At 35.2% G+C, this 12257-nt stretch overlaps 1 protein-coding gene across 2 annotated transcripts in view; it reads left to right on the top strand.

The window, feature by feature from the left end:
* The window catches only part of LOC136826833 (uncharacterized), a 181047-nt gene that overhangs the window by 133464 nt on the left and 35326 nt on the right, over window positions 1–12257 (top strand). For both annotated transcript variants that reach the window (XM_067084313.1, XM_067084312.1), the window contains one exon: window positions 3119–3256. In XM_067084313.1, coding sequence (XP_066940414.1) covers window positions 3119–3256 — 138 coding nt within the window. The remainder of the gene's footprint in view (window positions 1–3118; window positions 3257–12257) is intronic.

Genomic DNA, 12257 nt, shown 5'->3' with positions numbered 1-12257 from the left:
CACTTAAGTATTCCTTGTCATCTTAAAGTACCTTTAGGAAAAATTCCTTTAGGAGATATGCATATCTTAATGTAAGGAGAATTTCTTGAGGTGTACTTTGGATGAGGGTTACGAAGTAGAGATTGTGCTCACCCCAATCTGATTCTACTGTATTTCAAGCTAGGAACATTGAATGCGCCAACAGCAAGTTTATATAATTTATGTTTAGATTAATATACACAATGCAATGCATTGATTTAATCGCAATTTGAAGTAGCATAAGAATGAAGTAACCTGGGTGTCGTACTAAAGACTTAGGATGCGATTAGGTTAGTACGTTTCGAATCGTTTAGGCTATAGGGTAACGCTGACGATTTGAAATGCTCTGCTTATTCTGAATGAGTCGGAAAAAGGGTCTTGTTAAAATGTTTTGAAAGTTTAGTTGCTGAAGCTCCTTAGTGTGTGAAAATGGAGAGTTTTTGAAAAGTGTCATATTGTTCAAGAGCCTGAGAGAATTGAGGCTGGAATCTTTTCAAATTTTGTTTGGAAAGGTGTTTCATTGCTAAAGTGCCTGAGTGTATTATAATTGAGAGGCTTTTGAATTTGTGTCTGATACCCGTTTCATTTTTATAACACCTGAATGCAAGAGAATGGAGAGAGTCTCTTCGAGCTGCATTTTTAAAGGAATTCCATTTTGAAGCAGCACTTAAGTGCATGAAAATGGAGAATGATTTCGTCCTCTTGTTTTGAAAAGTGCTCCATTGTTGAAGTAGCTGAGTGTGTGAGAATTAAAAGACTTGTCGAACTATGTTGAAAGGGCTTCGGTTCTTGAAGTGCCCAACCGTATGAGAATGGAGTCTTGTTGAATTGTGTTCTGATATGTGTTACATTTTCCATTTTGCATGAATGTATCAAAATGGAGAATGTTTTCGAACTGAGTTGTGAAAGACGTCATCGCTGAAGTACTTGAGTGTATTAGGATGGAATGAGTCCAGTCAGATTATTGTTGAAAAGTGTTCCACGTTGAAACTTGTAAATGTATGACAATCAAGAGTTGGCAATTTGCATTTTTGGGGGCGTTTCATGGCTGAAATGCCCGATTGCATGAGAATGAAGAGAATCTTTTTCTGAAAGATGTTTCATTGCTGAAGTGCTTGAGTTCATGAGAATGGAGAGACCCATGTCGAACTGAATTTTGAAAAGTGTTGAAATGTCTGACTGTAAGAGAATATAGAACCTTTGCAAAATTGTTTTGAAAGGTGTTGCACTGCTGAAGAGCGGAGGGTATGAGAATGTAATGTCTTGTCGAGCAGTGTTCTGAAAGGCGTTTCATTGTTAAAGTTTGAGAGTGTATGAGAATGAGAGAATCTTGTTATATTTGTTCTGAAAGGTGTTCCTTTGTTGAAAGACTTGGATGTATGAATTAGACTTTGAAAGGCTTTGAAGAGCCTGAGTTTATGAAAATGGAGAGCCTTGTTGAATTATATATTGAAAGGTGTTTCACTGTTGAAGTGACTGAGTGTATAAGAATGTAGAGTCATGCTGAACTATGTTCGGAAAGCTGTTTGATTGTTTTAGTGCTTAAGTGTAAGAAAATGAAGAGTATTGTCAAATTGTGCACTGAAAGGTGTTTAATTGTTAAGGTGCGTAAATATAAATAGGAAGAGTCTCTGAATTGTGTTCTTAAAGCTGTTTCGTAGTCGGTGTCTGAGTTGCATGAGAAGGAAGAGTGTTGCCGAATTATGTTTTAAATTTTGAGAAGGAAAAGGGCCGTTCAGTTGTGTTTAGAAAGGTGTTTCCTTACTGAAGTTCCTGAGTGCGTGAGAATGGAGAAAGAGGTTTATTAAACTGTGTCGTTAAAGACGTTTCATTAATAAAGTATCCAACTGTATGAGAATGAAGAATCTTGTAGACTTTAGTTTTGAAGGATGTTTCATTGCTGAAATGCCTTAATGTAGGAAGATGGAGAGATTCTTTTCGAATTCTGTTCTAAAAGGTGTTTCATTGGCGAGGTGCCAGGCGCCTGAGAATGGCGAGATTCCTGGCTAATTTTGTTTGAAAAGTGGTTCATTGGTGAAGCCCCTTAAGTGCATGAGAATGGAGGGTCGCGGGGAATTGTTTTGAATATGTTCTATTGTTGAACTGCGTGAGTTAAGAGACGGAGAGAGGATTGTTAAATTGTGTTTTGAAAGGTGTGTCAGTGTTGGCGTGCATGATACAGGAGAATGTAGTCCTGACGAATGAGCTAATGATCTTCAAGGTACTTTAACTTTTATGAACTAATTTACTTAATTTCTATTTTAACCTGTAGGATTTCATTGTTTAGTCTGGTAATCAGTCCCCTCTCTCTCTCTCTCTCTCTCTCTCTCTCTCTCTCTCTCTCTCTCTCTCTCTCTCTCTCATACTAAGAAACCAGGGGTTACGTAGCTATATTACTGAAATTTATTTCTTCCGGAATATCCAATAAAATTACAAAACTGAGTTATGAAAGACTTTCATTACGGCTGTTATTTCGTACGGTGAAACTCGGAGTCTTTGGTGCTGCATTGAAAATATATGGCGACATACTCCAACTTTTTTTTTTAACTATACTGAGGTATGTTCCTCTCCAATCAAAGTAGATTGTCGAAATTCAGAGTAAGAGTTGAGCTTTAGAGTAAGAGTTTATTCAAACATTATTGGTTGCCTGACTACGGACCTATTATATGTAACCAAATGGGGTTGCCTTTTGATTTTAAACTAGAGATCTCTACTGACGATGTATGGACAAGAAAGGATAAGAAGAATAAGACATGAAATAATTTATCTCGAACACGTAACTTATATCTGACGTATTTGGGAGGTTGTTGCGTTCAGAAATCTTGCCCTCCAGAAATAGCTGGTAATTATATGTAAACAGACGAGGCAAGGAGAAATCTGAGAAAAAAGTTTTGCTCACTACTGTAAACATTGGTAAACTGCACTAAGGTTACTACCCAAAATAATGCATTGGGAAAGTAAACATAAACTAAAACATTTATCACTGGATGGGCTTATGAAACCAATAATTGTGGCATTTATGGTCAGAAATGAAATAACCGTTTCATTGGTAAAATGAAGGCTGGATAGTCTCTGCATAATATCTGGTTTGTTATTACAGGTTCTCTGGTTTCGGAACTTCAGTTCCCCCCGAGAATGTGTTGCTGATCCTTGTGGGGGACGAAACCTAATGCGGGCTCCGGGGGAACACTTCCTGGTCCCGTCTGCCGTAGATGGCCAGTGTTATCCTCTTGGACAGGTAAGAGTCTGGTCTCGTGGATTTGTGGTGGTCGTATGCATTGTACTGGAAGTGCTGTGAAATTTGATACTCGCATAATATTAATGCTTCTGTAACTAGAGTTTACAAATTAGTATCGCATTTCTCTCGTAACAGGCCAACTAACTTTTACTAAAAGAAGTTTTTAATATACTTTTGCTGTATTTCATTTGCCATGTTTAATCACTGCTCATTTGATCCAGATGTGATTAAGATTCTTCATGTGCTGCATTTAGTAGAATTTAGCTAACAAATGTGAATGAGAATCTGTTGTTTGCCACTTTCACTTTGTATTTCATCCGCTAAAACGGCAAATTGCAAGGAAATCGCAAAATTACATTACCATAGGATGCAAATTTAATCTTGAAACAATTTAAATGCTTATAACTAATGACAAATACCATTACAAATTTATAGTTTGCAATGCTGTGCACTTTATATAGATAAAATTCTCATGGTTTGGCTAAACACTACTTTTAGGAGTTTCAAACAGCAGTGTGTAATCATTTTCTATATATATCATTTAATGAAGAGCAAAAAATATGGATACAAAAGTTTTTAGATTCAGGAAGTAGTAACAAAATATGTAGTTCTTTACTTCTAGACCAGTGTTTCTCAACCTTTTTGATTTCGGGGCACACTTGTAGAGTCATTAAAACTGTGGGTCGCACTTTTGTTTTCAATAAAATAAAATTAGCCATAATAGTCCTTGAAATAAGCATTTATTTGTAAGACATTGCAATGTGTTTTATATTTAAGCATGCTTGTGTGAAACCTGTGCTTGATGTGTTTTTTTTTTTAATTTTTAATATGATAAGGCTCTAATTTCCTCATCAATGCATCTAGTATTTGAGCTATTTTTACCTTTAATTAATGTTGGTAAGTGCAGAAAATCCTTATTCACAGAGGTATGATGTGGGAAACTGCAATGAAATATTCAATTCTTTGCTAAGTATTGAAGGACATTCTTCTTCGATGGAAATCGAAAATTGATGAATAGGCATCTCTTCATGTTTGATTTGTAAGCCACGATCAGGGCATACCGTGGCCAGCTCTTCTTCGTCTGTTAACGATAAGCCAACGTCATCAGTTGAAACGTCAACAAAAGGGTTGCGAATCCAATCATATTGCTCACTGTTTATGCATGGAAAATAATAAGTCGGATTACTTTCCATAGTTGTTAAATTAACCATATTAGAGGAATTAAATCATTTACAGTATCCTTTCCTGACCAAAGAATACCTTTCCAAACAGCCTGAACTTGCTTTCCTTTTCCAAATCATCAGCTTTTTCTGGAGTGTTTTTATTTTGTCGGCCGATGAGAGGAGATTTTCAGAATGTTCAAGTGTTGGGACATTTCAGTCAAGAATTCCTACTTTGAGATCCAGAATTCACATTTAAGAAGTTCACAAAAGTTACTTTTATTTTCTTTCTCAAAAATTCAGTAGTTATTGTCAAAGTTCAAGTACATGACAGAGTACCTTAGCTCTTGATAACCACCTCACTTCTGTTTGTGAAAGTAAGCGCTTGTGTTACGAATCTATATTTTCACAAAGTAGTTCAAATATACGAGCTTCTACTGGTCTAGTTTTAATTAAATTTACCATTACTGCAACCAGATCAAAAACTTCTTTCAGCTGAGTGCCTAGCGTTTTTGTCATGAGGGGACTCTGTGCAAGAAGCAGTTAGTTGTTATAATGTTTGGATTTTGCCGTATTACAAACGATACAAGAACTTGAATAGAACCTACCATTGGTGGAGCTCCATCAGTACAAATCCCAACACACGAGTTCCAGGATAAATTCCATTTCTCAAAAGAGTTATTTAAAACATAGAAGATATCTTCACCTTTAGTGGTGGTAGTCTGTTCTTTGCAACAAAGAAGCTGATTTACTGTTTCATCTCCGTCAATAAAGCGAATAAATGGCAATGGTTGCGCTTTGTTTGTTATGTCTGTTGATTTATCAACTTGAATTACAAAGAATGAATTCTGAATCTTATTACTTCAGATTTTCCTCAATATCGTTAGACATTTCCAGAATACGTCTATGAACAGCATCATTTGATAGTGGAATTTTGCTTACTTCTTTTTCTGCTTCATCTCTTAACCCTCTTTTTGTATGAGGGTAAAATAATGGATTCAGCAATAGTATGAGATTTCATTTTTAAGGCAATTATTTCCGATACTTTATAAGAAGCAATTTGAGGTTTTTCAGATTTGTTGCTCTTCTTTTGATAACAGCTGCTTGCTTTGTTTGTTGCTCAAGCAGTCTTTTAAAACAACTTACGTCTTTTCCTTGGAGACTGCAATGTGACGTTTGGAAATATTTACTTAACTTACCCGACTCGTTTGACATTCTGCATCCACAAACCAAACACAGTGGAAGAGGCTGATTTCATCTTCAGTCCAAATGAGACCATAACTTAAATGACATTCGTCGTATTTTCGATTATGCCTAATCTTCATCTTGGCTGGACGCTTTCTTGCACTTGAACTAATTTAACTAGTAGAATAAAGTTTATCATTTGTGCGCTTCTTGCTTAAAAATATATCCATTTTATGGGTCGTCAACTTTTTTTTTAATATCATAATTCACCGAGTTTCCTGAACGAGAGCTTTGGAAAGTAATGTAGCAGCGTCTGGGGGTACAATGACTGGCCACAATTGCAGATGTCTTTGTATTTAAGTAGAATTTTGACCTGTCGGCTTAAGAAGAATATTCCCTTTTTAAGTTGTCCCTTTTAGCTTAGTTTAGCATTAGTAAAGAAGATTGAATCTCAGTGTTAATTCTAACACTAAGATAAATCTTGGAGCAACCATCCACGAGAGAGAGGCCGATAATGACTAATTTAAATCCTTTGAGGATGGGAAACGGTAAAGGATTATCCATTGCTTCTTGAAGATGACGGAAATCACCATCCAGTTTAAAATACCAGAAGACAAATTATCCATTGCTTGGTAAATGTATCCTTTTAAAAATACAGAAATTAATATAAACAAAGTTTAAAAATCTTTCGTTACAAATAACTTGGGAACCTTTCGGGGTGGCTTGAGAAACGCTGTTCTAGACACCAGACCCATTAGAGCCGATTTACGATCCTCTGCAGTGACGTCAGCTGATCCACAAATGTACCTCTCTCTCTCTCTCTCTCTCTCTCTCTCTCGACATTGATCTTTTAGATTAACTGACAGCATATTTAAAGTATACTGAAAGAGAATGAATATATAACTATTACATTACTGTAAAGTTTATTTACAGTTTATAAACACAGTTATGTTTGTTTGCTGTGAATACCATTACCTTATCATTATGTTTTTACTTTCACTTCTGCAAGTCTGTCTTTTTCTTATTTATTATATCATTATTTAATAAGAACACTGATATTTTGGCAAAGAAGGTGACATCATTTGATAAATGCACATTCAATTTCAGAACAATATTTTTCATTCTTTTGCCTGCAGACTGACAATTCATGCACAGTTTGAAATACTTCCCTCATTGTAGTTAATTGAAAATAAAATGAGCATCGTTCACCTCTGTTTACTTCATCTGTCCACCGCTGAGTGGGTCCTGCTAGACACTACCCAGGACACTTGAACCTGGCCTTTCGATTCGTTACATGGACAACTCTGTGTGACAGTGTTGAACAGTTACGGCCAAAATTTATCAAAATTTACCTGCAGAACAGGGTGGATTATCATGAGAACTGTGAGGACAATCCGGGCAAGTTCTGTTGTCCTTGGCATTTTCCTAAGCGGTTCCTGTCCATTATTCCAGGTCAGAGGTTGTCAACAGTTTGGCAATGTCACATAGAAATGTTCCTAAATCCTTCAGATGGGTTTACTCTGGCCCTCTAGCTTTGGGTTTAATTTTTGTTATATATTTATGTATCTATCGAAAATGACATCAATATTCAGTACAGGCAAAGTTACAGCCACACTGAAAAAGTGCCTTTGAAAATACTTTAGCAAAATTTCCAAAGATGACGCAAGTGAGGGTTTGTGGCTTATCTAGACCTCCATAAGTGCCTGACCATCTCTTATCAGATCAGAGCAATTAGATTCTTTTATTACTGCTACAATCTACTTTTGTTTGAAATTCTTGCACTAGTCTAGATTTTGCCGTGAGTTATGGGTTTTGTTCATATCTGCCAAATGGAAAATGACGAGCTCAATATGCAATTATGAACGATATTGATTCCTGTGATACTGTCCTGTTTTTTCCCACAGGCGAAATCTACTTGGTTTTTCTAAACCTCAAAACTTGGTAAATGTTGCCTGAACAATTCTTTCGACTGGATCTCGCTAGCTTGTAACAGAATACCCATGGCTACTGGCTGGCTTGTTACTGTACAACAGCATTTAGACTTGAGAAAAAGTTCTCTTCAAAAAGTTTTTCTTTGAGATGATGGAGACAAATAACGGCTTTGCAAAAATCTTGAAATATGTCATCACTTGCCACCTTAGTGAAAGCTATCTATCTGCCAACATTGCCTATGTCTCCAACATCCCATCTTAAGATCCTAACATAGAAAATGCGACAGATAAACAATCTCCTCTTATCAAATCGACGGGGTTTCATCCCGGGAACATCAAGGTTCTCAGCTGAACACTCGAAGGGTTAATGATCAGAATCTTATACTCAAACACATAAATTGTCACTATCTATATTGTCTTCTCAATAACATTGCGGAAAGCGGAATAGGTGGTCCCATAAGAGCCCGGAGAGTGGCTACACATTTCCTCTCAGATTGATAGATTGTTTGCTAGTTCACTGAGATCACAACTGCAGCGATCAGTGACGCTGTCTCAGGCTGGGAGCTTAAGTATAAGCTGATGTTTTATACAACCCAAACCAGCCACAGTAACATAAGCAGCAATATAAAAATCATCTATTTTTCAGTTCGTTAGGGATTCTCACGTCTAAGCCATATATAGCCCCCAAGAAAATGCAAAATTTCAGCAATAGATAGGCAATGTAGTTTACCTCTGGATAGAGGAACAGGGCAGTATTTAATGTGGCAAGTTTGAACACATTTAATTTTTAAGAAAAATGCACGAAATTGTTCTCACAATCTTGATCCGGATAGAAAAGCTATTGCAGGACAGAATTCCTAGACGTTGGAGTTATTTCGTGAATGTTAACATTGCCAGTTTATACAAAAAGAATCATCATGAACTATCAGAAACGTCTATATGTTCTCCCAACCTAAAACTACTTTTGGGTGTGCTTTGTAATTCAATTTATATACATATATATATATATATATATATATATATATATATATATATATATATATATATATGACATATATATATATATGACATATATATATATAATATATATATATATATATATATATATATATATATATATATATATATATATATATATATATATACATACCCTGTATATATTGTCGTGCATTGACTAGAAATATTTTTATTTCCTCTCACCTGTAAACTTCTCTACCTGTAGATTCCACCTTCACTGCTTTCTTGAACCTGCTATCATTGGAGGAAATAATTTTAGAGTACTGGTATCTCTCAGAAAGGTGTAATAGAGACGAGATCTGTAGTTTCCTTATTTTAATGACGAAAGTTAACTACAAAGTTAAGTACAATTTGAAGTTACAGCTATGCAAACGAAATCACTCTTATTAAACAGTTAAAATCAGTCTGTTTGGGGAGCACAAAAGCAAGTGGAGATATAACTCTCCCTGGTGGATGTCTATAGTAACCTACCATTCCTAGGAATCGTCTCAATGCTTTCAAATTTGTAGGAGCTGGATATTCAACTATTGCCTTTATCTTGCTGGCTTGCATGCGCAGTCCATCTTCACCAATTACATGACCTAAGCATTCCAATGATTTCATTAAGAATTGACATTTCTTTAATTTGATTTTTAGTCCTGCTCTTCTTAATCTTTCTAGGACTAGTTCTAAAGTTTTGAAGTGACTTTCTAAATCTTTACTAAAAATGATAACATCATCTAAGTAAACGGCAACATTTTCTATATCCCCTAATATTTGTAGCATTAATCTAACAAACGTTAAAGGAGCCGAAGTGAGTCCAAATGGCATGACTTCAAATTGTAAATGTTCTTTATTTGTGCTGAAGGCTGTGTATGGTTTCGACTCTTCGTCTAAAGGTACTTGCCAGTATCCACTCAGTATATCTAAAGATGAAAATATTTTTGCACCTCCTAATTGAGCTAACAAATTTTGAATTACTGGCATTGGCATTCTATCGGGGATGGTGTTGGAATTTAACTTTCTATAATCTATCACAAGTCTCCAATTTCCATCTTTCTTCGGAACAAGGAGCAATGGAGAATTATTTGGAGATTTAGAAGGAATGTCTACCCCATCTTTCTTCATTTCTTCTATCAAATTATAAACTATGGGTCTTTGGCTTATTAGTAATCTGTAATTAGGAATAAAGAATGGTTTTGTTCCATCATCTAACAAAATTCTATGTTTTAGGACATTTGTTCTGCCTAATTTATCTCCTTCTATAGCTATTACACCTCTGTATTTTTCTAATACCTGAATTAATTTTTTCTTGTTTTCTGAGAAATCTATTTTATTCACCTCTTTGCTTAATTCAGACCTTTGACCAGTTACAGAGAAAATTGCTTTTTCTTCCAGTGTTAGTAAAGGATTGTTAATAGGTATTCCTTTGCAAAAGACAATGCCTGCATATAATGTTAGTTTGTTATCTGATTAGTTTTGGACATATACTTCACAAGTATTACCCTTCATGTGGACTAAGGAACTATCCATCCTGACAAATTCTGGCAATTCTTCATTTATCAACAGAACGTCTTTAATTTCTATCTCTTCTTTGCCCCTTAAATGTATTTTTGTGAAACACTTTGGATGCAAAATTACCTGTCTATTTAGTATGAATTGTACTTTATTATCATCAGCAGTGCTTATGCAACATATTTCTTCATCTTCTATCTCTGTAAAATAACAGTGTTCTGTATCTTCAATAGTTTCTTCAGTTACTGCCATTACATTATTTATATCTACTGTATTTATTTTGTTTAATAACAATACTTCATTTAGTAAATTCCTTTTATTATCACAACTCATTACTACAGTACATTGCTATAACTATCTGTATTTATCTCTGTATCTCTGTCAGTATAGGCGCCTTGGTGATCACCATTATTTATTTCTGGGTCATTTCTTTCTTTGGAGGATATAATTTCTGGATGTGCACATCTTGGGTTTCTATTCTGTAATTGTGGGAATTCCTCTTTTCTATTCTTTCCCATTTTATTTTGATTGTTCTCTTGATGGTAATTTATTTTATGTATGTCGTTCTCGCTTGTCTTAGTCGTCTCAGACAAATTGATCAGATTTGGGTGAAACTTTCCTTCTTCAAGCGTAAAGCATACGCTCTTTTTATTATCTTGTTTCAGGTTAATTCTTCCTTCTCTGCAGTCTAGCATGATTCCACATCTCTTCATTAGATTAAATGAGAACAACACTTGTGCGGGAAAAAATCTGTCTCCTAGAACTATAAAACTTTCAACAATTTTATGTGACGAAAGGTATATTTCTAAGTTCACATTTCCTAAACTTTTAGTCTGTTTACCCGCTACTCCTTTTACTATTCTGCTTTGACCCTGAATTAGCGTTTCTTTAACGCCTAAGTATTTTGTTAATGTATGTTTATCAATTATGCTTACAGTACTACCTGAATCTATAAGAACTGTGCGCACTTGGTTATTTATTGGAACTTTAATGATAGGTAACTCCTATCTGATTATTTCTTCTTCGTCCATGGAAAATACAACTTCTTACTCTGCAAATAGGATAATGCGGATGAACCTTCACTTACCCTTTTTGCTAATTCTTCTACTTTTAGATTATCTTCTTGAAGGGACTTTCTTGTGGTATTGTGTGTAGAGATAATTTGTTATTGACTTGAAGACTTATTTGATGTTGAGCGATTACTGCTTAATTCAACTATTTCTTTATTTCCTTCTTGTGTTCTAAACTAGGAGTTCTTGGATAAATGTCCTACTTTCTTACAAAGCGTGCAGATTCTAGGTTTTCTACACTCGCTTGTAAAATGATTTGTATACCCGCAGTTTTCACAGGCTGTTTTTGGTCTCGCTCCTTGAGCGGAATAGTTCACCTCGGTTGAATTATTTGAGTTTGAGTTTTGACCATATTTATAAGGTTTGGGAGGTCTACTCTTTGTTTGATTGTATCTTCCTTTCTGATCTGGATTCCATTTTCTTTTAGTATTTTGGGCAAATTTTCCTTGGAAGGTAATTGGTCTATTCCCTACTTGTCTGGAATTATCATATAACTTATTATTCATTTTAAAATTAGGATTATTATTTTTGCCTTTCCTTTCATTTTGTGCTTCTGTTGTTCCTACAAATTCCTTGAAGAGATTTATCTCTTTCTTTTGTATTTCTTCTCTCATTGTCTTCAATGTTTGAAGGCTGTTTTTCTTGGGATCAAGTTTTATTTTTCTGAAAGCCTTCTTTTCCTCTTCTCCATGGGCATTATATATTGTTCCAAATGACAAGTAATTTAAAGCACGTCTTAGCTCAATTAAATTACTGACACTATCTCCAAACTGAGTCTTATCTCCTATGGTAACACCTGTTTTCTTTAAGTCTTCTGTTATTTTCTCTATTGCATTCTCCACGCTTGCGTACAAATTAGCAATTGTTTTATATTGCCGGTTAAGGAATCTAGTTATGTTATATAAACTGTCAGTCTTATTTACTGGTTCCCAGAGTGATAAACAAATTTCTTTGAATTCTGCATAGTTATTAAGTTTGCTAAAACTTGTGGAATTCAGAGTTTTATGAGCGTCACCATGTTCTGAGCTGACGAGCAACGAGGCTTCATTTATTTTAGCTCTTTCATCTGTTATTCCCCCTGAAGTTGTGTGACTATCTGCGTCTGCGAGCTAATGGTTTACCGTATAAGATTCGAGTCGACTTT

The sequence above is a fragment of the Macrobrachium rosenbergii genome, chromosome 41, assembly GCF_040412425.1.
Source record: "Macrobrachium rosenbergii isolate ZJJX-2024 chromosome 41, ASM4041242v1, whole genome shotgun sequence".
In the NCBI taxonomy this organism is placed as follows: Eukaryota; Metazoa; Arthropoda; class Malacostraca; order Decapoda; family Palaemonidae; genus Macrobrachium; species Macrobrachium rosenbergii.
This window is presented reverse-complemented; position numbering and strand designations above follow the sequence as displayed.